Below are 23,696 nucleotides of genomic sequence, written 5' to 3'. Positions count from 1 at the left end.
GGACCCTCCAGGCTGAAAAATCTGCCTGCCCATGTCCTAAAGGTGCTGCATTACGGGGCAATTGTATTTTGCAGCCCTCCGTTGCATCTTGCATGATCTCTGCAGAGTGTTCCGTGATCACATCTTGACTGAGATATTGTGAGATAGTTTTTCTCTTTCATCACCAGAACCCTCTTTCTATTAGTGCTGGACACTAAGAACTGATGAGACGGAGGTTCTTGACTGACCACGCCCCTGGAAATACAGGACCTTCTGTTGAGCCTTTTTGCTTCTCTACTTTCTTAAAAGGATGCTCCAGCCACAATCTCCAGCCGTGCTTATTGAGACTCCTGAGACTTGTTCAACAATTTCTGGAGGACTACAGGTTCCCCACCTCTGCAACTGGGGTGGAGAGGTCCAGCCCAGAGCCCCTGCTTCATGTCCCTGCAGGACTCGGTACTCTCCCCTCTCCCCTCTCCTGAGAGATGCCATGGAAGTCCTGTCTCAGTATCTGGAGGCTGTGGGGGTCTGGATGGGGAACAACAGGCTTCAACTCAACCCTGCCAAGACCTCCTGGCTCCGGGTTTTAGGATCCCCTGGTTCTGGAGAACTTTCATCTTTAATTCTGGGTAGGGTTGCACCACCCCAGACAGAACCTCTGCACAATTTGGGCATCCTCCTAGACTCGCAGCTCCTGCTTAAAGAGCAGGTAGCAGCTGTGGCTAGAAGGGCCTTTACACAGCTGTGTGTTGTGCACCAATTGTGGCTGTTCCTGCTCACGGTCACTCATCCCTTGGTTACCTCCTGATTAGAATATTGCAGTGCACTCTACATGGGGCTGCTCTGAAGAGTATTCAAAAGCTTCAGCTGGTGCAAAATGCAGCATTGCAGGCAGCTTGGAGCATGGGACACTGCTGCTCTGCACTGATTGCCAGTAGGCTTCCAGGTTCGATTCAAGCTGCTGGTAGTTACGTTTAAAACCCTTCATGGGTTGGGGCTGAGTTACTTGAGGGATTGTTCCTCCCTGATTGTATCTACCCATCCTGTTAGATCTGGCAAGAGAGGCATGCTCTGGGTCCCATCTGTTAGGGAGCGTCATCTGGCAGGACTCAGGAAGAGAGCCTTTTCTGTGGGGGCGCCCACTCTCTGGAACATCATTCTTCCAGATTGGCAGTGATCCTGCTGGCCTTTCGTAAGGACTTGAAGACCTGCTTTTGTCGACAAGCTAGGGGCCCTGGATGTGTGGCTGAGCCTGTACCATGGCTCTGTTAATTAATTAATTAATTAATTAATCAATCAATCAATCAAACAAACATTATCACTACCCATCTCCCTCCCAAGGAGAGACTCTAAATCAGAACAGTTACAAATACAATAAAGATAAAAATGGGACGGAATCTAGATGGCTGAGAGCTCTTTATCGGTCCGTGAGTGTAATAGGTCCATCAAAAGTCACTCGAGGGCACTGTTCCCCCTCCCATTCCAAGCTTGCTGGCAAAACCAGGTCTTTAGTCTTTTTTGAAATTCCAGGAGCGAGGGGGCCTGTCTCACCTCTGGGGGGAGGATGTTCCAAAGGGCTGCTGTTTTTCTCGGCTGCTAGAAATGTTATTTCTGGTTTTGTTATATTGTTTTTATCTGATTTTTAAGCATTGTATTTGAGGTGGGCAGGCATATAAATTGAAGGAGTAAATTAATCTTGGAAGACAATTTCAGACAAGTCTTACACCCCTCACTTAGGTCATTTTAAGTGGATCAGTCAGTTGTTCCACAATGGCAGAAAGTGCTCGGCCACCTATACAGACAGGAAGGATCAGTATTGTAACGCTGACATTTCGTGATGGCCACCCAGGCTTGCTGAGCAGAAGGTCATCAGCCCATCAGCCCAGCGTCAGCCCAAGGGACATCCTGCTCTCGCTGACAGCTCTCCTGCAGGGCTGCTTCATTAAAGACCAACCCCATCCCTTCGGGACCCTCTGCATGTAAAGGGAATGGCCTTGAAGGTCAGGAAGAGCCGCCACCAAGGCAAGGGTCAGATAAGAGGGTCTTGAGCCCGGGCCAAGAAAGTAACGTGAGAAAATGTCTCAGACAAGCCCCTCCCTAGTTCACACGAAGGCAAAGTGAAGGAGGAGGAAGCACACTCAGACTTGCAAGATTCTGTTACTACAGCTTTACAACAGAAATAGTCCCGGCCTATTTGGCATTGGTTTCTTAACCTGGTCCACCTCGTAGGACTGATACTGTCCCCTTCTCTTCCACAAGACAAGGAGCAGCCCACATCCCGCCCTTCCCTCTCCATCTCACGGCATCCTCACCAGATGCATGTAAGGAACAAAGTATCCCAGGATTGCAGTGGCTATTCCAAACGCCCAAACCCGGTAAGTCTTTCTCCTGAAGACTCGCAAGTTGAAATATTTCCGCATCTGTGAGACACACTGTTGTGTCCAGCTCCGGTTGTCTGGTCTGACCTCCTCCCTGTCATGAGGACCCGAGATGGACGGGAACATGGGGCGGAAGGTCAGGGACAAGAAGATCTGGACCAGCATAAAGGCGCTCAGCATCTGGAAAGTGTGAGAAGTCCCCAGGGTCCGTCCAACCACCTGCAGGAGGAACGGGAGGCCCGCTGAGAAGCAGCAGCTTCCGGTTGTCACCAGTCCATTGGCCAAACCGAGTCGCCGCTTGAAGTAGTGCCCCAGAATCACCAGGGAGGGATGGAAGGCGAAGGAGCTGCCACCTCCAAAGAGGATCCCGTAGGTGAAGTAGCGGACCTCCAGGGACCTGTGGAGAACAGAATCCCAAAACAGCTTTTGGTAAGGAATTCCAGAGCGGCTTATTGTCTCGTTAATTAGCTCAATTTATATAGCCACCCATCTCACTTTTATGTGACTCTAGGTGGCTTACAATAAAACAAATAAAAACACATCACAGCCGGGCATGATCTAACTTACCATCCATTCAACCAAGAGACAGTCTCTAGCCCTCTAACTCTCATAGTTTGCTGAATTATTTGTTGGAATGTTTTATTCTCAATTTGTTATTGCAAATCCACTTTGAAATCTCAAATACGCTACCTCTCTTTCCCCCAAGAGTTATAGAACCGGTGCAGCTGAAGACCTAAGTGCACTTTGGTTGTTGGCTGTGAGCTGCACTCTGCGAAGCCCTGGAAAAGAAGAAGAGATCCCTTGTTGGGTGGCATTTGGAAGTGTGGAATGAGGTGGGACCAGGAACGGCAAAGGGTATTGCTTTTTCGTTTGGTTCTTTTCTCTTTTGTGCCTTTAAAATGCTTTTTAGAATTGTCAGTTTGGCTGGTGCATGGTTTAAATGGCTTGTTTTAAAATATACATGTGTAAGTAAGTGGCAGTGACCTCCCGGCGTTAGGAGACATCGTTGTCAATTTTCAATGCCTCCTGCAGTGACATCGCTCTCTTCCTACACATGTCTAGGGGTAGGCAGTGTTTTTGTGCTGCTAGTCACCATGATCTCTAAGCATCTGCTGGAAACCCTGCTTCAAAAACTGAGGAGGTCCAGGACAAAAATCTAAATGCACCTTTGGCCAAATCTACAAGGGTTCTTCTGATGCTCTTAGAATTAAGCCAAGCGTTCTGGCATTTTACTTTAACCCGTATAGGCATTCCTCGTTATTCACAAGTTCCGTATTTGCTCATTTGCGAAAACCTATTTGTAGCCCCCCAATCTGTACTTGTGGTGTTGCCGCACTTATTTGTGGACATGCGGAATGGCAAAACATTGGAATCGCCCGATGCACATGCTCCTGGCTGAGGTTTCAGCGCTTGCTAACTCAGTATTTGCGGCATTTTCACAGAAGGTAACTACCGCAAATAACAAGAATGGCCTGTATGTTCTTTCAAATTGTGCCCAGCATGGCAGGGATGAGAATAAGTGCATGGATCCTGGGATGCAGCCTTTAAGCCTGGCCTTGTGCTGGTATGGGGTGGGGGTGGTTTCCAAAGGATGCTGTGTACCCCAGAGGGAAGCATCAATCACACCCATTATAGAGAATCTTTACTTTCTGGTGGCTCATAAATCTTGAGTTGGGCAGCCTTGTATATCTTTTAAGTAAATAAAATAAATCAATTCAAAGGCCTGGAAAGAAGATTCTGCTTGAATCCCTGCGAAATAAGAATACCAAACAGCTGCAGATCCCTCTTTTCTTTAGAAGGATGCCCACCTGCTTGCTTGTCAGCAAAAAAAGACAAAGATCAGCTAAAGCTTGAGGATTCCCGTCACTAATAAATCTAGGCAGGCAGAGCTGGATTTCAGCAGATGGACATCCAACTTCCTATCAGTTAGATTCAAAAGCTCAAAAAGGTTCAGGAAAGTTGTTCTTCTGAAGGAAATGAACTCTCTCCTTCGAAAAGTATGGAAGTTTTGATCCTGTATGTGACAAGTGTTTGATTCTGCTCATGAGCAGCAGAAAGGCTGTTGAACAGGAAATAGGTATTTTTCCATTCTTTTCACCACCAGATTAGGGCTGGCGGGGTATCTGCACGGTATGGTCAAAAAAGTCCAGATGGCCCCAACAGTGTGACTAAGGCTCTGTTCGTTTTTTATGTGCGTTGCACATACAGGTAGTCCTCATTTAGCGACCACAACTGGGACTGACAACTCTGTTGCTAAGTGAAGTGGTCGCTAAGTGGGAAATCACATGACTATAATGGTGGTTTCCCCTCTCCCCTCCCCCACCTTTGGAAAGCTCATACTGGTGCTGGGATAATTAGCAAGAAGAGAATTAATGTTTGTATTTATATTCATTAGTAAGGGAGAGATTATAATAGAGTATGCAGGCACACAATGGGGAATACTCATAGGAAAGAATGTGGTGGCCTGGCAACCCTGAGCATGCTCAGCAAACTGCCGGTGTATTCCACAATGTGTGCCTGCTTACTCTCTTGTAATCTGTTCCTCTCCAATCTCTCCGCTCTGTGAGGAGGAGAAAAAAAGAAAAGAACAAGTCAGGCACAGGACAGTATATACTGACTGTAATGGCAATCGCGTGACTGAGGGACACTGCAAAGGTCGTGGTTGTACAGTTATTTTTTCAGCACCATCGTAGCTTCAAATGGTCGCTGAACAAGGCAGTCAGTAAGCAAGGACTATGTGCATGTCACGCATAAAAAACAGGCAGCACTTTGATTGGACCACTGTGGCCCTCATCTTGACTCTCCTGACCATCTCTGGCCAGGTGCCTATGCTCAGAAAGAGTCTGAATTATGCCATGGGAAATCTGAATTAAAAGAGCATCTCTTGGCGATTTAAACTGCTTTGATGAATAACATCCATCAACCCTGGCAGCCATGGAGAGTGAGGAGGAGGGAGCAAGAGGGAAAAGGTGTACTCAGTTCGGATGATGTGCCAGGCGGGGTTAAAATGGGATGGGGTGGTTTGTAGTTCAACTTGTGTAAAAGAGCTACTGTCTTACTATGTTGTGTGAACATACCAGGTTATGCCACAATAGGGTTTACTTTGGCAGACCATGTCACACAAACAGAGCAACTGTGGCCTGTTAACTAGTGTTGGGTAAGGGTATGGTGGGAATCCCATATAATATTCTTCTTCTTTTTTCCTGGGAAGTTTCCAGAGCTTCCTAACCCAACACTCCTAATAGACTCGGAGATAGTTGCGTTGGAAAAGAGGATCTTAAAAATCCACCAAAGTGCATAGCATTCAAATAGAACCTGAAAATACCAAACAACTGTTACGTTTACATAATCCCTCAACTGCAAATAATTTGGACTGCGTTGTTGGCTCTGAAAATTAACATAATGAGGGATGCTGCACAAATGTTGCATGTTTTTTAAAGTAGAAACCCAGCATTCTTAATATTTATTTTCATATTCTTCCAGGAAATTCTTCACTTGAGGACTAGCCTATAATTTGGATTTGGGTGTAAGTCTGAATAATTTTAATGGTGCCCCTTAAGGAAAGCTGTGGAAAATCTAATGGACAGCCAAAGGCAAATCTAGAGACATTTCAAAGGGCTGAAAATAAACAGGAGAGGAATCCAGTGTTTTGACCAGAGCTGCACACTGCAAAGGAGAAAAGAACCATTTTAATGAGAGATAAATGTATTCTCAGGGCCACAACTGGGGGGGGGGGGGCAAGCAGGGCATGTGCTCCAGGCGCTGCACTGGGGGGGGGATGCCAAAATGAGTGCTGGGGGGGGCGCCAAAATGGGCGCAGAATCCATGTTTGCCCCAGATGACACAGACCCTAGTTGTGGCCCTCTTAAACCTTGTTTAACATCCTGATGTTTAGAGCACACAGCCAAACTAAGTCAACAAAGATATTTTGTGATTTCACCACGGCTTATAAGAAAGCATGAACCTCCTCTACTTCCTAAAAGAAATAATGATTTTTATTAATGGTATCAGTATGGAATAGCACTTATTTTAAAAGCTAAAAGATCTGGATGAAACCCTTTTGGACAGGCAAATGACCGCAATGAGCCACAGGCAGCCAAGCAGGGAAATTCAGAAGAGAGTAAGTTTGCTTGAGCCAAACTTGCTGGTAGCCCAATGTCTCCCCCATTTTCCAATCCACAAACATCCTTTGCAAGGGATAAAGATCTCTAGCCAGACAAAAAAAGCTTATTTCTCAGCCTTGGCCCACCCGATATATTGGAGTGGAGCTCTGGCCATCCAGAGCTACCACGGCCGGCCTACAAGGATGCAGATGAGCCCTTGTGAAAGAATGGAGACCTGGACCGGGGAAGGGGGAAGGCACGAGGAGACTGCGGGGTGGGGGGGGCAGCTCAGATGGGGCAGAGAGAAGCTATTCTGGGTTCTGCTATTCTACCCTGCAACGATCAGCAGCATTCCAGGAATCCCTGCAGTGCCTGTTCCTTGACCTGGCTTACCTCCAAGGGCTGATGCCATTAAAGGACAGCAAAGAGACGACACTCCTGGGGGTTTCTGCAGACCAGCTGTGGTAGGCTGGCCCCCGTTCCCAGCCAGAGCCTGCCTGGGAACAACAATGGCTCTGCAACAGTTTGGGGCCAGAGAGTGTGCCTGACCTTTTGGTGGCAGGGAGGGAGGGAGGAAAAGGAAGGAAGGAAGGAAGGAAGGAAGGAAGGAAGGAAGGAAGGAAGGAAGCAAGCAAGCAAGCAAGCAAGCAAGCAAGCAAGCCAGGGCAGGACAAAGAGGTGGACAGGGCCAGAAAATCTAACTTAGATTTGATTTAATTCAATTGTAGTAAATTAAACAGTTTACCAGGTTGCTTCCCAGTATTTAACTGGGTCCCCCTTCTGTTACATCTGCAATGTGCCAGCAAGGGCTGGAGGGCCCGTGGGATTCACCTCCACGTCTTTGGGAAGCCACACGTGGCACCGGACATTCCTGATAGGCCCCTTGCTAGAAGCCTGTCTTCTCCAACCCAGCACCTTCCAGCCGAAGCAAAGCACTGGGTTAAGCCAGGTATGTATTTGGGAACAGCACGTTATGTGAATGTAGCAACGGTGTCTTGCTCACTCCACGTGGCGTAGTATTAAGAGTTGGGCTAGAAGTGGGAAGACCCAGGTTCAAGTTCATCCTCAGCCACTGAAACTCACTTGGCGACTTTGGCCCAGTCACGGTCTCCCCCAACCTACCTTACAGGGCTGTTGTTATTGGAATATAGTGAAGGGAGATCCCCATGTAAGCTGCTCTGAGGCAGAATAGGCCTCTAATAAAGCACTAGCAATCGCCTAGGGCAAGGGCTTATCATCCGGGGTGAACTTAGCCACCGCAGTCAGAAGGCAGAGAATGGGATGTTGGTAGCGGCAACAGAGATGAGGGAGGGAGGGATGGAAAAGCAGGAATGGAACAGTTTGAAAAAGAGCATAGCTGGTTAGTAAGATCATAATTAGGACCAATCCTCGATGCAGGAACATCTTGGGGGGGGGGGTCATAAAAGCCAAGACTGAGCCTCTGCCTCAATGTGGTAGCTGCCTGCAAGAGGTCTTCAGAAACAAGCAGTTCAAAGACATGCTGGGGGTCCCCTCCCCACCCTCCAATCGACTCTACAGGTCTTCCTCAAAGTGTGAAGGGCATGCCATGGTTTTGGAGCTGAGGTCTGCTCTGGTCCTGGTGCCAGGAGGGTCCCATCCCAGAAGGTCCTGGTAGGCCCGGGTCAAATATGGAAGGTGATGAGGACACCGCATTGACATTTCATTGAGCTCATCTGCTGATCTCCAGTCATATCTTTCAGGGGTGTCAAGTCTGGAAGATCTCTAACATTTGTGTGCCTCTGCCTGAAAGATCCCCTGAAGGTGAGTGGGGGGGAGACTTGGTTGGCTTTGGTCAGAGCTCAAGTGTTCAGAGAGATTGGAAGAGAGCCCCCGGTCAGATCTTTGCTGGTGAGCCTTTCGACCCTTCCAACCTCCATCTCAGAACCTTACTTGGTGAATGAACTGGACAAGAGGCCAATGAAAGCTATGGCGGCTCCTGCGGCGGCAGTGGTCCGGCACCCGATCCGGTCAGTGAAGATGCTGACGATGGGAGAGCAAAAGAAAACCATCCCCATGCCAATGGATCCAACCAAGGCTGCAGGAGGAGAAAAGAGAGGAAAGGGGGAGTCATCAGCAATGGCCACCCCCTGCAACATGTCAGGAAGTGAGGGAGAACCCCAACCCGGCTGGTGGCGTGAAGAAGAAAAACACACTGGATCTTGGACTTGAGAGCAGAAGGAATAGATGTCTGGCTCGACCTTTAGAGTCCCCTCCTTGGAAGCTGGACCTTGCCTATGCTCCCTTATCACATGAAGCCCATCAAGTGCCTGGCTTGGTCCTGGCTGAACGGGTGGTGTGAACTTGGATGTTATGGTTTCTGAACCACAGTTTATGGCAGTGTTTCTCAACTTTGGCAACTTGAAGATGGGTGGATTTCAACTCCCAGAATTCCCCAGCCAGCATGCTTTACATGCTACAGTTACTGGGTTTCTTCACTGCAAGGTGAATTCCCTTGTTGGAAGATCAAACCAAACATCTGGGCTTGACCCAGGTCACCACAAGCATTCTGTTGACACCTGTCAAGTTGAAGTTAAAAGCCTTGCACTCTGCTGCAGTTCTCACTTTCTTTGAATATTGGTCAGGAACCCTGAAAAGACGCTGTTTCTCTGCACGGACAGCCAAAGTGCTCAACATTTCTTTGTAGCCCCCCCCCTCAATTAGCCAAGGGGGCATCTCACTCCCAATGCTCTTGACCAGTGTTTCTCAACCTTAGCAACTTTAAGATGGGTGGACTTCAACTCCCAGAATCCCCTAGCCAGCCTTGCTGCCTGGGGAATTCTGGGAGTTGAAGTCCACCCATCTTAAAGATATCAAGGTTGAGAAGCACTGCTATTGACACATGTGATCAGAAACCACATTTTTCACAAGCTGAATGCCTCTGTTCACTTACTCCATTTCATTCACTGAAACGTTTATTGTGCGACTTTATATACATATGCATACCTATGAATATATGCCCTGTACGTTTCTGTTCCTTTTTCAGCTTTCTTTTTCCTTTTATAATTTTGAGGGTTCCAAAAAAGTAGATTCTTTTTCTTTGCATGTAGTCAAGTTAAAAAGAGCAGCCCCCCACTTCATGCACTGATTTCATGTTTCCCCCTTTGAAGGGGATCAATACTGGTTTACTGGTTTTTCGCTGCAACCCCATGGATGGACGGGGAGAGGGATTTATTCCTTGAAATAAGTAGTACATTTTTTCCAGGATTAAGCACTTTTTAGAGGGTTTCTCACTGAGGGCCTGACCAGCTGCAAACTGCTATGACTTTGGCAGGGCTTGTTTGACAGATGAGGACAGTAAGCCAGCTTAGTTATCACAAAAAAGTGTGTATCCTATCATCACTGCATTCCCAAAACTTTGTGCATGATCATGTAGAGGCCTGAGAGAAGTATTCACACAACACACTAAGCCAAATTAGTGTTAATCTGAGTTAGATATTTTATGGATGAATGTATTACATGAACCTACTACCAGCACATCTGGATAGTCTGTGATCCAAGATATTATGCAGATCCAGAAAATGGATTAATTTGGAACCAAGGTTTATGCAGACACCGCCCTACTTGCCAGCAAAGCTTCAGCTGAATGAGACAACCAACTTCTGATTTTGTAAAAACTTTATTGGTTTTTTCCAGAAACAGAAACAAAAGCAAAACGGAAGTTATGTTTTGTGATGATCCTTTCCCACTACCTTCAATCCACTGGGGCATTGGGCTTAGAGCTCTCAAAGTTACAACAAAAATATCTGTTAAATAATATCGCTCGTTACATCATGGGGAGTGAACTTCGAGAGCAATCGTGAGAAAGCATCTGCTCCTGGGATTTGCGATTTCCCCTTTCCCCCAAGTACAGGAAGGGGGCACAATGGCTCTACGGTCAGCAAGCAGACCCAAACTCGGCTGCACATCCTTAACCACGGCTGGAAATCGCATAGGCCTTTCCCTTGTGTGGTTTCAGCCAGACAAAGCAACACGCCAACATAGGAAGGCACACTTTCCTTTCTCGCTTTTGCGAAGTGTAACTTTGAGCAGTCCCTTTTAATCATACAATCCTACTCTGATAGAATAGGCCATCAGAGCTACTTATCTTGGAAATTTGTTGTGGGATGCCTCCTCGAATGGCCCTGATCTTAGGAGTGATTTGGAGGAATGAACTGTCATCCAGCCAGGAGGACAAACAAAAAATATGTATGTTTCTGCTCAGGCATGTAATCAGGGATGGAAGTTTGATCGCACAGCTATGGCCACCATCTTGACTTACTTACTTACTTAGTAAAGGTAAAGGTTTCCCTTGACATTAAGTCCAGTCATGTCCGACTCGAGGGGGTGGTGCTCATCTCCGTTTCAAAGCCGAAGAGCCGGCATTTGTCTGTAGACACTTCCCTGGTCATGTGGCTGGCATGACTACACGGAACGCTGTTACCTGCCTGCCGAAGCAGTACCTATTAATCTACTCACATTCGCATGTTTTCGAACTGCTAGGTTGGCAAGAGCTGGGACCAGCAACGGGAGCTCACCCCGTCACGCGGATTCGAACCGCTGACCTTCCAGTCGGCAAGCTCAGCAGCTCAGCAGTTTAACCCACAGCGCCACTGCGTCCCTACTTACTTACTTACTTACTTACTTACTTACTTACTTACTTATTGTATTTCTTCACCGCCCATCTCGTGTTGCGACTCTGGGCAGTTTACAAGTGGATAAAAGAATAAAAATAAAACAAAACAAAACAAAATAAAATATTCATTATAAAATATAAATATACATTAATATAAGAATATAAATATAAAATATAAAGTATAAAATACAGAGTATAAAATCCAAGATGGTCTTAGTAAAATTTTCCGGAGCCACATCAAGTACCAGCCACCCCCATGATTGTCTATTCCCCCCCACCCCACCCCAAGCGAGGTGGCATAGCCAGGTCTTAACTCCCTTTCTGAAGGCCAGCAGAGTGGGCACCTCTGGGGGTAAATTATTCCAATTATTAATGTCATGAGCACTGATGGCGGGCAGGAGGGGGCCCCTATCCAGGGGGGAAAACGCATGCATAGTAGTGAGGAGTTGAGCAGCCATTCAGAGAGACGCAGAACAGACCCGCCTTGACTTTTGGGGTTTATCTGTCTGGGTTTTTCCCACGCTTCTTCAGTTTGTTAGGATTTTCTGTCTAATGCAGCAGTAATAAAGCACTAGAGACCTATTCCTTGTCTCAGCGTGGTTCCTGGCTGTTAGGACAATTATTTTTACCCCCTCCATGTGGTATCATCCTGCTTACTTTATGGCAATGTTATTGTGGGCCTGCAGAAAAGGGGCATATGACTTGCCAATTGTCCACCTGGGATGTCTGCAGAATATGGTCAAAAAAAGTCAAGCTGGTGGCCATGACGCTGAGATCCAAGCACCCAAAGAAGAGCGGGCTTCAATGCACCTTTGTGGCTGCCACGTTGACTTTTTGACCACACCCTGCAGATGTCCCTGTCTCCACCCTATATACTGCTGTGTCTTATTGCAGGTTGACTTGCTATATACTAAAAGAAGGCATTTCTAGTGTTCAGAGGCCGGTAATTCATTGCCACAGTTGTAACACAGCATATCTCTAAAGCAGTGTTTCTTAACCTTGACAACTTTAAGATGCATTGACTTCAGCTCCCAGAATTCCCAGGCAGCAAGCTGGCTAGGGAATTCTGGGAGTTGAAGTTCACTCATCTTAAAGTTGCCAAGGCTGAGAAACACTGCTCTAAAGTATGAACTGGAAACTTGATTATTCTTTAGAATTATGACTTTAAAATCCTTGCTCTGCTACAAGTCCAAAGTTCTTCTTGCAAACTACGCTCCATGTCTCATTCTTGGGGCTGTTATAGCAGATTAATGAGAAGGATGTGAAGGCCTGTTGTTTATACACAAACCTCGATGGTCATCATCAAACTGTTTGCTGCGGTGGGGGAAGATCACCAAACTGCCTTCTGCTCAATCACTCTCTACTTATCTGAAATCTTAATTTTGACTGTACTTCAGACGTGGAATTTGGTTCAGACATGTAGTCCAATGCACGTGATCCTTGAATGCAAGTTCTCTTCCTAGCTCTGATGACTCCCTCTAAAGATTTGGCCTGACTGGTGCTGGATTGCACGTCCCATCTTTGGACTCCTTTGATCTGCTTTGAGGAGGAAGGTCCGTTGTGGGTTGCATGTCTGTTGAAAGATGCTTGGCTCAACTGATTCTTCATGGGTGGCATAAGCCAGACTTGGAGGATGACATACAATTAAAACCAATGAAGTTAACTAAAATCAATGAAACAAAGTCACTGATGGCTTTGCATCAGTTTGCTTTAAGCCCAGTCCCTCTATCTCACTAGCATAGTTTGAATTATTCTTTAATATATAACAAGTCTGCCTATGGAAAACAGACATAGAAATGCTTCAAATCATATAGCATGGCATGGAAAGAAGAATGCTAAAGATCTCACTCAAAGATCGAATCAGAAATGAGGAAATTTGACAAGCCAACCTCAAAAATGTCATAACAGAAAAACGGAAATATAAATGGGCAGGACACATAGATAATTGTTTTAAGGTGAATGCAAAAAGTGACATGGGGATGGTCCTACACATGTCCATTTGGTCGACTTCCTACAAGATGGAGAGGAGGTAGACTTTTTGCATGAAATGGAAAAAAAAATCGCTTATGACTTACGGTTTTGATGATTAGAAAAAAAAAGGATAATAGAAAAAAGTGAGCTTTTTTGGTAATCATAGAGTAAAAGGTAACTTTGTAATTATATTTGCTGCAGAGAAAATTGGAAGCTTCTATTTCTTTTTATTCTTTCTCACTGCACTTTTGCATTTTCCTTTTTCTTCTCTTTCTTTGTTCTATTTTCTATTAGTCGGTGTTAGTTTTTATGTTTTCTTTAAAACTTTTAATAATATTTATTGGGGGGAAAAACGATGGAGACAACTGGAACAACGTAGCAAAAGACCAAATGAAATATAAGCATCTGTTGAAGTTGTTGCTTCAGATATCAACACTCTCTGGATGAATATGATGATAACTGGTAACAAATCTTTCTTTAAAAAAATACAACCTTAAATGCTAATAGTATGCATGTAAAGAAGTTGGCATCACAAACTCTAGCCAATCAGTACTTCCCTCAGCCAGATGTTTTCCAACTGAATGAGGCTGAAAACCTGCCAAGCTGTCTTTGAGAGATTTTGGGGAAGAAGAAAACTTCAGCAAGAATGCTTCCAAACACTAAAAATTTCCAAACTTCTTGTGCCTTGACTGAGCCTGGCTAGTGAATTCATTTGTCCAGTAAAAGTGGCATCTAGCAGAAGACCTCTTTTCAAGTATCATTCAAAAAGGAAACAAAGGCCACCCTTCCAGATGTGCTGTGCCCATATACAGCCCTCTTCTTTGGAAGACCAGTGAGAAATGCTTGGATAAGCTTAGCCAGATCAAAGAGAAAACAGATAAATGCTGAAAACAAGCCAGCTTCCTTCAACCCAGAGCCTTCTAGAGACATCACCAGACCTGTAGCTGGGAGTGCTGGTACTTGTAGCTGAATATCTTTGGAAGGCAGAAGGTTGGTGAAGAAGGCCTTTTAGCAAACATCTACCTGGGAGGTCTCCTGCCCAAGAAAGGTTTTGAATCCACAGCAGGCAGGTGGGATTTAACTTACAGGAATCCTTTTTCACTTCTCTGGAAGGGAAAAATGCCCCTTGCTTTTCTGCTCCAAACAAGCCAGGTATTTTGCTTGGCAAAGTGAACAAGTCAGCATTTCCTGGGTTTTGTTTCCCACATCCCTAAAACACAAATCTGAGGAAACTCAACTTTCCCCTGAGAGCCAAAACTAAGAATATAGGACTTGAATTACAGTTTTTGGTTTTAAAAAAAAAATTGGCTGAACAAGCTGAAACCTAGGATGAGTGAGAAAACGGCTTGTTGTTTGTAGAGCTGTTGGAATTGCCATGTGTAACTGAGCAAAATTGCCAAAATCTACCAGGCTAAAGTTAAATGACCTTTTTTCACAGCTTCATGGAATCCTATCAACCAGTTGTCTGTAATAAATTCCAGACTCTGATTATTCTGTTCCAGGCACTCTTTGCTTTTAAAGCTCTTTTCAATAGGTTACTTGTGCAGCCAAACAGCCAGGACTCCTCTTGCACCATAAACACTCACATGTTTAGTATAAATTTCAGCCCTATGTCTAAGCCCGTCTAGGGAAGCTTATGATGTCAACATGGATTCTCTTGCTTTGGTTGCAACAGACTAACATGGTTTTCTGGACATCAATTTGGCAGCTCCCTTGAGCTATATACCCAGATCGGTCACACATTAAATTGTGTAGACCAACGGAGTTTTCATTCGACGGATTGCAAACAGGCACTGCCAAATGCTGGAAAATGGTGCCATAATCCAGCGGTGTCTTCAAGGGGACAGGTGTCAAAAAAGTCAAGATGGCAGCCCCAACTGTACCATCTAAGCCTTGCCCCCTTGTTACATGTTTTGATGCACATCAACAGGGGCAAGGCTCCAATTGTGTGGATGCCCCCTGACAACCGCTCGCCATTTTGAGGCAGCAAAGGCACAAAATGGAAGCTGAGGGCCTAAAATAAACAACAAAGGAAAAGAACGCTGTTTCCTTGGCAGACCTCAGCACGGTTTTCCCTGGAGACACAAGTGTTGTACAAGTAGGATTTGTAGAAATCATCCCTGTCCTGTTGTGCCTGGAAAACTTCAAGCACGGCGGTTGCCCTGCATCCTTGTGGAAAAGGATGCTGTATTCCCGCCACAGGGAAGTGGGGCTAAGTCGCTTGTTAACTGAGCTCCCATTCCTGTGGCTACGGCTTTCTGGGCAAGGTGGGGACCGACGTATTTGAAGTTCCAACTCGCTGGAAATGTCAACACTAGGGCGATGAACATTCATCTGTCGAGAACATTCCACGGCTGTAGTGCTGACATTTCCAATGATTCCTCTCTCTCTCTCTCCCTCCCTCCCGGAAATCAACTGGGTGCCGGCTTGTTCCCAACGGTGTCTGCAGGAGGGTCAGAAAAGTTAAGTAGTGGCTGCATCTGTGTGAATGACGCTCACCCCTTTTTCATGAGCATTGCGGAGCATGGGTGGTGCTTGTGACCATCTTGACTGTTTTACCAACCCCCTGCAGATGTCCCTGCAAGTACCTGGGTTAGTTAAGCCAGAGACTCGTGATACCTTGCCTCTGCAACGTTTCAATTATATGATTGAATGTTACCCTTCTAAGGCCAGAAAGCTCTATGTAAAATAGACTTGTTAATCTGTTTCAGTGTTCAAACATGCCCAGACTAATTGTGGTCCGTTGGCTCATACAATGTCCTCGTTTCTGCTGGTTTCTCCCCAGGTTGGTGACTCAGAAGTAGCAGCTCTGCCAAGAGCCAAGCCAACAGGATACAGAAGGCTCCAATGTGTGCCCCAGACCTGGATTAAGAGATTTTTTTTCCTATATCTACCCATGTGAGTTTCTGTGCACATGAGGGCACCGGACCTCAGCAAACAATTTTGAATGACATCCATCAGGCCTACCGGGTAATTCCATCATCTGTCTTGCTGTCCTCCTTTGGACAAGGAGAGACACTCTTCCTTGGATACTTAGCCATGCATCTACTGTACACTGATTTTGTTAAACCTACATTCCCTTTCTTTTAACAGACCTCAGCACATACACACAAAAATCAATTTTCAGAATGTTGGAGTGCTGCTTTAGGAAGAAAATGCATTTGTGAGATCAAGGATTTCTGGCAAACTGATGTGATCCACATTAAAAAATCCCAAATCTGTTTCCCCCTCCCCCCCATCAATCAAGGGAAGAAGCTAAACAGGGGTGTCATCCATGAGTATGATTGAAGCTCCATCCATTTTTATGGACATCACGGAGCCTGGATTGCCCCATCATGACTGTTTGACCATACCTTGCAGACACCCCTGAAACGGAAGATCAGCCTTCCCTAATCGCTGCTCTCCAGATGTTTTGGAACCAATTCCCATAACAAAGCAACCATTAAGCCCAGTGGCTAATGCAGGCTGGGTACATTCAGAGTTGGGATCTCCCAGTTCTGGATGGCCTCAGGCTGGGGAAAGTTTAAATATTAAACACAGGAAATGTATTTTCACAGCAAGCTTGTTGCATGAATCCTGGCTAGCAAAGGCTGCCGTAAATCTTCTTGCTCCCTCTTAATTGTAATTGCTCTGTAATGTTTTCAGAAGAGACCGACTCATGAAGAAATACTACCACAAGGGAAGAAATAGGGAACAGAACATGGGAGGGAATTATTTTTTTTGGCATGATATTAAACGCTTCTCCACATAACGTGAACCTCTTTTATCATCCGCAGGCAATAACAAGGAAATAATGGAACAAAGCATTCGCGGCCCGCTGCAACCTTTGTTGAATTGGCCGGCTTAATGGCTTCCAATAGATACAGCCAATAAAAATAAAACTTTGTTGGACAAAGAAGATGCATTATTTTTGACTTTCTGTTACTCGGTGCTAGGTTTTTCAGCCGCGAACATCCCAATAAATGGCAAACGACAGGAGGAATGGAATGCATTCCCAAACCCCAAGCTTATATTTTGACACTACATACATTCTCACAGACTTGATCAGAAACGCTGTATTGTGACTAGGAGCTAGATTCTTGCTAGACTCCTGTTAGAGGAAGAAGTGCAGAGATTTCTGCATCCAGAGATAACTGGAACAACCAGGTATATCAGGAGAAGTGGCAGGGAGGGGAGAGCATATGTAAAACAAAGGCAGGACTTGTTTCTATCTTGACTTGTTTTACCCTCCCCATGGACACTGGTTTAAAAAAATTAACTAAATGAATTGCTTCTCATTTTGAACAAGTTACAGCCCACTGACAATGTGTGTCTTCCTTGCAGATGGTACACATTGGGGTCACATGTTCCACAAAGCCATGTTGTATTTTAACAAGCCACGGTAGCCTGGTTTATAGCGGAGTGCCAGGAACCATAGCATAGAGGAGAGATTGGCTGGGCTTACATGTTAAGCTGAGCCGAAAAGAAATTGATTTATTTGACTTCATAAGTGAATGGAATATTGCAATGAAGAAAGCAGCATTGTGGCTGCCATCTTGACTTTAGTGATCCTCCCCACCCATCTGCCTGGACATCTTGGCAAGAATGTTTTTGCAGGAAAAGGGGACAGGACAGAAGCCTTTTGGCTTTTTATAGAAACTCTTTTGTTTGAAAATGCAAATGATTTGTAAGCTCAAGTAATGAAAGCCAAGGGGCACAGTGAAAGAATGAGACTAAGACGAAATAGAAAGTAGAGCAAATAATGGCAACAGCCTTGGAATTGACAGTGAAGATACTGAAGTGGTAGACAGCTTATTCCTTTTAGGATCAACCATCAGCCCTAAAGGAACAAGCAGTCAAGGAATATGCCACAGACCAGACTCGGTAGAAGGGACGCGGTGGCGCTGCGGGTTAAACCGCTGAGCTGTCGATCGGAAGGTCGGCGGTTCGAAACCGCGCAGCGGGGTGAGCTCCCGTTGTTAATCCCAGCTCCTGCTCACCTAGCAGTTCGAAAACATGCAAATGTGAGTAGATCAATAGGTACCGCTTCAGCGGGAAGGTAACGGCGTTCCGAGTCGTCATGCTGGCCACATGACCCGGAAGTGTCTATGACAACGCCGGCTCCAAGGCTTAGAAACGGAGATGAGCACCGCCCCCTAGAGTCGGACACGACTGGACTTTACGTCAAGGGAAACCTTTACCTTTTAGACTCGGTAGAGCAGCCTTGAAGGTCTTGGAAAAGACATTCAGGTGCTGGGACATGTCCATATCCACAAAGGCCAGAATTATGCAGGCCATGGTTTTCCCTTGACATGATATTCTATTCTATGGAAACAGAAATTGGACTTTGAAGAAGCAGGACAGAAGGAGAATGGATACTTCTGAAATTTGGTGTTGGAGAAGACTCCTGAGAATACTGTGGACAGCCAAGAAAACAAACAAATGGATTATCAAACTAATCAGTCCAGAGTTCTCCCTGGGGCACAAATAACCGGGCTCAAATTATCCAACTTCAGACACATTATGTGAAGATCTAACTCTCTGGAAAAGGGTCTATGCTGGGAAAGGTGAAAAGGCAGTGAATGACCAGCAGCCAGGTGGATGGACTTGATTGCAGCGGTGATGGAAGGTCTAAAGGGCCAGGCTGGGGACAGATCATCCTGGAGAAGGTCTATGTCTAGGATCACTAACAGTGGACACTCGCTCGATGGCACATAGTCCATCAATCACATCCTGCTATTGTTTCTGGACTGTGGTGCACCTGGACTTTCCAAAATTCTCCTCAGCCTCCTTTGTAGGCTGAGAAACTGGGCAGCTGGTTTCTCTGCATTTTTCCATGGGAAGTTCTCTAAAAATTTCTCAAAGGCAGGATTCCTCCTCAGAGATGATAGAAGCACATCTAATGAACAGCAGTAAAAGGCCAGCATCTCCTTCTCTAGACTTTTCTTGTGACTGAATGGGAAGAAAGGATAGTTGCAGAGCCCTGGAGAGAGGACGGGATGATGGAAATCATGACATTCCCACACAGCTATTGGCCATCTTATCAGGTCAGGGAAAGCACATTCCCTCTAAGAGACTTTCTCTAACGTTCCCTTCTCTTTTGATAGAATTTCTACATTAAATTATTTTTCAGCAAACTGAATGAGAACTAGAGGAAAAAATGCAAGAACCTGCCCCCCCATTTTGCACTAATTGGCTTTAATCAAACAGGGTTCAAACCCACCACAGTGCATGATGGTCATGTCTCAACGGACTGTCCCTAGCTCTCTACCTTCTGGTTGGGCTGAGGCTCCAGATCTGGTTTGTTCTACAGAGGGTTTCCAAAAATCCCAGACAATCCTGTCTTGTTACAGGTCTTACAATGAGCCAGGAAAAGTAGGTCAGCAGACTCATTCACCAAGGCTAAATTGGAAAACAAGCCATCTTGCCAAACTCCACAGCACATTTTTGTTTGTTTGTTTATTGAGTTTTTAATTCCAATTCCAGAACAACTCTGGGCAGTGCACAATACAAAAAACAGGTAAAAATAACCATTAACAGGGAATTATGGTGACCCAGAAGAACCAAAACAGAAGAGACTTTTGAATTGGATGTCTCGCTCTGCAGCTCAGAGGTAGCAATTTAGGAAGCTTCCTTGAAGTTGACCTCAAATCCTGGTGTTTTCGTAGCAGCAGGACAAGAGATGGCTTGTGGCTGTCTTCTTCTGGGATATTTTTCTGGTTTCCCTAAGCCCTAGTAGTCTCCCATCAAAGGATTAACTAGGCCAAACCCTGCTTAGTCTCCAAGTCCACACAAGGTCAGCTTGCTGGGCCACCTAGAAATTTAGGTGAACATTCTTAGATGACAAGGTTCCCATTGCACTCCAGCATGCTTTCCTTCTTCTGAACAAGCAGCCACACATTCCCAACCAAAACACTAAGATGCATCTGCCCATCATTTGCCAGATTATTATTTATTGTTATAAAAAGGTTTTTTAAAAAATAGGTGGGATAGGGAGTCTGATGGGTGCCCATGTCTAGGGAGTTAGCTGGAAATATCTCAACATACATGGTGGGAAACTGTGCGTTTGTTAGAATGTGGGCGTGTGTCTGTGTAGAGAGAAGAGAGAGAGAGAGACCTATTTTCAATGAATTATGTTCCACCTCATTCTGCCAAATAAGCTAAAAGCAGTGATGCTAAATTAATGTTTTCTTCACCCTGGGAAGGATGAACAATCACAAGGTTCATCTGATATTTTAATGGCTTTGGAGAGGTACCAGTTGCACTTGAGTTCCATTGCACTGGATCAACAGTCCACATTCCTCTCTGAGCAGCAATTCCTTTTGCCAAAGTCAGGCGGGGCTGAGAGTCAGCCAAGCACCTAATAATTAACTCTCTTGACTGACCATCCCACTGCAAAAACAGTTGCAAGTGCAGCACATTCCAAAGGGAGTCTCTGGCTTCTTCCGAGGTCTGGCCCTGAAAAAGCAAGGATCTGAGCAGACGGAGGAGTTGCACTTGGGATATGATTAACTGGCTATTGATGGGAAAACTTTGTCAGATACCAGGAAGAGTTACTGTTGGCCTCTCTCAATCCCCTTTCATTACTTGCTGAAAGTTCAAGGCATCCAAACTTTGATCCTAGGACCTTCACTAAAAGGTTCGCTGTTCAGAGTAGATCACGTTGGAGCCAACATGGCCAAAGGGAAGCATGACAGCCTAGGGAGGGAGCTGAACTTAGATCCAGTCCCTGGAAAGGAGATGGTTTGGACCTGAGGACTGACCATCTCCAGTGGACATAAGCTTTGCAGGTGCTGAAGCATTATGTGGTGGATTTTCACATGCTGACTCATGGGTCTCACTTGTTCAATCGTGACTCATCCAAGAAAAGAAACAGCCAACTTCTTGGGCCAAGAAGGAAGAAGGGGTAGGGGAAACACTGCCTGCCGTGCTTCCCACCTCCACTGGCATCTGCTGGTGATACAGCAGCCAGAAAAAATGTGGTCTCTGCAGGAACAAAACCCAAATACACCTTCCAACTCGTTGTGAAGCTTTAATTTTTACCCAACTAACTGGCAGCACCTACTCAGCCTTGGTTGATTTTTCATTATAAATCAGTTGAGATTTTGTTAAATGGGAAGCAGCAAACTACAAGGAAATCTCAGAGTTGATGATAAGATTGGAAAGGGGAAAACAACCAAAGCAAAACAAAAAAGGCAAGAGCTACAGGGGTGCATCCATGAAATATACAGTACTAGTTGTCTCTACTTATTTTTCCTTCATTACAATTATTTTATACATTTTTGGTTCTCAATCTGGCTGAAACAAGGTATTAATTAGAAATACACATGCTGTATGTGCCTAGAGGGAGAAATGCTGTGCCTGTTCACCACAATTGCTAATGCATTTTAAATTCATAACTTATTTTTCACCCAACACTTAAAATCTGTAACAAAATTTGATCTGAAACAGGTAGATCAACTTACTGCAAAGTGGAAGGAAGGGGAAGGGGAAGGAAGGAAGGAGAAGGAAAGAAAGAGAAGGAATGAAATAGGAAGGAAGGAAGGAAGGAAGGAAGGAAGGAAGGAAGGAAGGAAGGAAGGAGAAGGAAGGGAGGGAGGGAGGGAGGGGAGAGAAATAAAGGAAGGAAAGAGAGAATTAAGGAAGGAAGGAGAGAGAGAGAAAGGAAGGAAGGAAGGAAGGGAGAGAGGGAGGGAGGGGAGAAGGAGAAAGGAGGGAGGGGAGAAAAATGAAGGAAGGAGAGGGAAATGAAGGAAGGAAGGAGAGAGGAAGGAAGGAAGGAAGGAAGGAAGGAAGGAAGGAAGGAAGGAAGGAAGGAAGGAAGGAGAGAGGAAGGAAGGGAGGGAGGGAGGGAAGAAGGAGAAAGGAGGGAGGGGAGAAAAATGAAGGAAGGAGAGAGAAATGAAGGAAGGAAGGAGAGAGGAAGGAAGGGAGGGAGGGAGGGAGGGAGGGAGGGAGGTTTTTCTAGAAGCTCAATGAGAAAAGTCAATAAAGGCAATTGTTACACAGAAAAGATGACATAAGGCCTTTAACATCTAGCTTTACAGTGCAAATTCCATGCAGATCAGCTGTGACTGAAAACATCTCTGGGCACCAACAAACTAGCTTTTCTGAAGAATACCCATACAAGCAACTTTTGTCATCTGGAATTGAAATGTGGCCTTGCCAATGTAAAAAAGTGGCATCGCCTCATTTCTGTGAGTGCCAAGTGCTTTTCAAATGTGATGCAAAAGATTTTGCAGCAAAACTGGCTCTTCCTATCCTGCGGAATGGATTTTGTTTGCATTTCCTCAAGATGGCCTACATCACTGTTGCATTTTGTTAGCATTTCTTTTTTTAATGTTGATTATAATTTACTACCATCCATGTGAAGTTGAGCCCTGTGACCATCAATTCTGGCAAAACTGATGGTTCTGAGCCTTCAGTATTGTGCAGCAGAAGCGCCCGGCCTCCCACCACAGTGGCCCACCAAACATTCCCACTACCTCTCATCCCATTCAAAAAGAAAATAATTTTCCTCCAGCACCACTTCCAGAGGAGGAGAGAATTTTAGAAGAATCCTCAGAGGTCTTTGGTGACAAGACCCTAGTTTCTGTTCAGCCCCAAGAGAAGTCATCAGAAGAAAACTTCTTCCGGCTGCCCTCTAAAGATGAAAAAGGGAGAGGTGCTGCATCGCCTCCAGCGTTAACATTCAAAACACCCTAAGAGAAATTCCCAAGAAATTCTCAAACATCCTGAGAATAAGGTAGAAAAACAGAAGCTGTTTCCCAAGGCAGGCTGGGCATCGGCACTAGCTAAAATTCAGTTCTGAGGGGCTTCAGCGCCATGGTCAGTGGGGAATTGGCGTTTGTGTGAGTGTGCACAGATTCTCCATCCATCAGCCACTGTCCCAGGACTTGACAAAGCACCACATTCTACCTGCTGCTTTTCAGGGTATGAGAAGAAGCTTTCACTGGTGTCTTGATGGGATTCATTAATTATAAGGGCTGTACAACCCTTTAGCTTCAAAAGGGGGCTTCAGCGCATTTGTGGCCCTCAAGCAGGACCTGTCAGCCATTCCTCGAAACTACTGAGCTTTCCCAGGACCACATGACCACTCCCTACATCTGCAATGCAACCTCTGGAAAAGATGCATTTGCTTCAAGGAACAGCTGGCAGGCACTGTGGATGAGTCTCATGCATGCTCGGAAGACCCCCTTGTCCCGTCCGAATCTGGAACGCCGCAAAGCCAGGACCTCTGTAGGAACAGAACAATGAGAAGGACAAAATTCCTCGCAAGATCTACCAAGACATTTTTAGAAGACGCACCTTCATGATTTTCTCTCCTGTTTAAAAGTTATCTGGGGGAAAGAAGCAGGAAAAAGGATGCCCACAAGAAGAAGGTTCTCCTTGTTGAAAGTGTTGCTTGACGCCCAGTAATTCCAGATGCATCAAAACCGAGTTGAAGCGTACAAATGGTTTGCCCAGAAAGTCAATTCTGGCCGGGCTACAGTTAGTCCCCCAGAGCTTAATCAATTTCCTGGTTTTGCTGCTTGGCTGACACTATGCAGTTCCTCCAGTTATCTGGCAAACCATTTGAGAATTACAGCCCATCCAGTTTGTCCCTGCAGTATTCTCCACTTTTAACCACCTTGATGTTTTGCAGGAAGGATG

The 23,696-nt window shown here is 45.5% G+C and overlaps 1 protein-coding gene across 1 annotated transcript in view; it reads right to left on the bottom strand.

Annotated features, from left to right (window-relative positions):
* The window catches only part of SLC16A2 (solute carrier family 16 member 2), an 84,195-nt gene that overhangs the window by 6,393 nt on the left and 54,106 nt on the right, over positions 1-23,696 (bottom strand). The window contains exons 2-3 of the mRNA XM_063313805.1: positions 8,372-8,516; positions 2,292-2,754 (exon numbers count right to left, since the gene is read on the bottom strand). Coding sequence (XP_063169875.1) covers positions 2,292-2,754; positions 8,372-8,516 — 608 coding nt within the window. The remainder of the gene's footprint in view (positions 1-2,291; positions 2,755-8,371; positions 8,517-23,696) is intronic.

Source organism: Candoia aspera, chromosome 12, assembly GCF_035149785.1.
Source record: "Candoia aspera isolate rCanAsp1 chromosome 12, rCanAsp1.hap2, whole genome shotgun sequence".
Classification (NCBI taxonomy): Eukaryota; Metazoa; Chordata; class Lepidosauria; order Squamata; family Boidae; genus Candoia; species Candoia aspera.
This window is presented reverse-complemented; position numbering and strand designations above follow the sequence as displayed.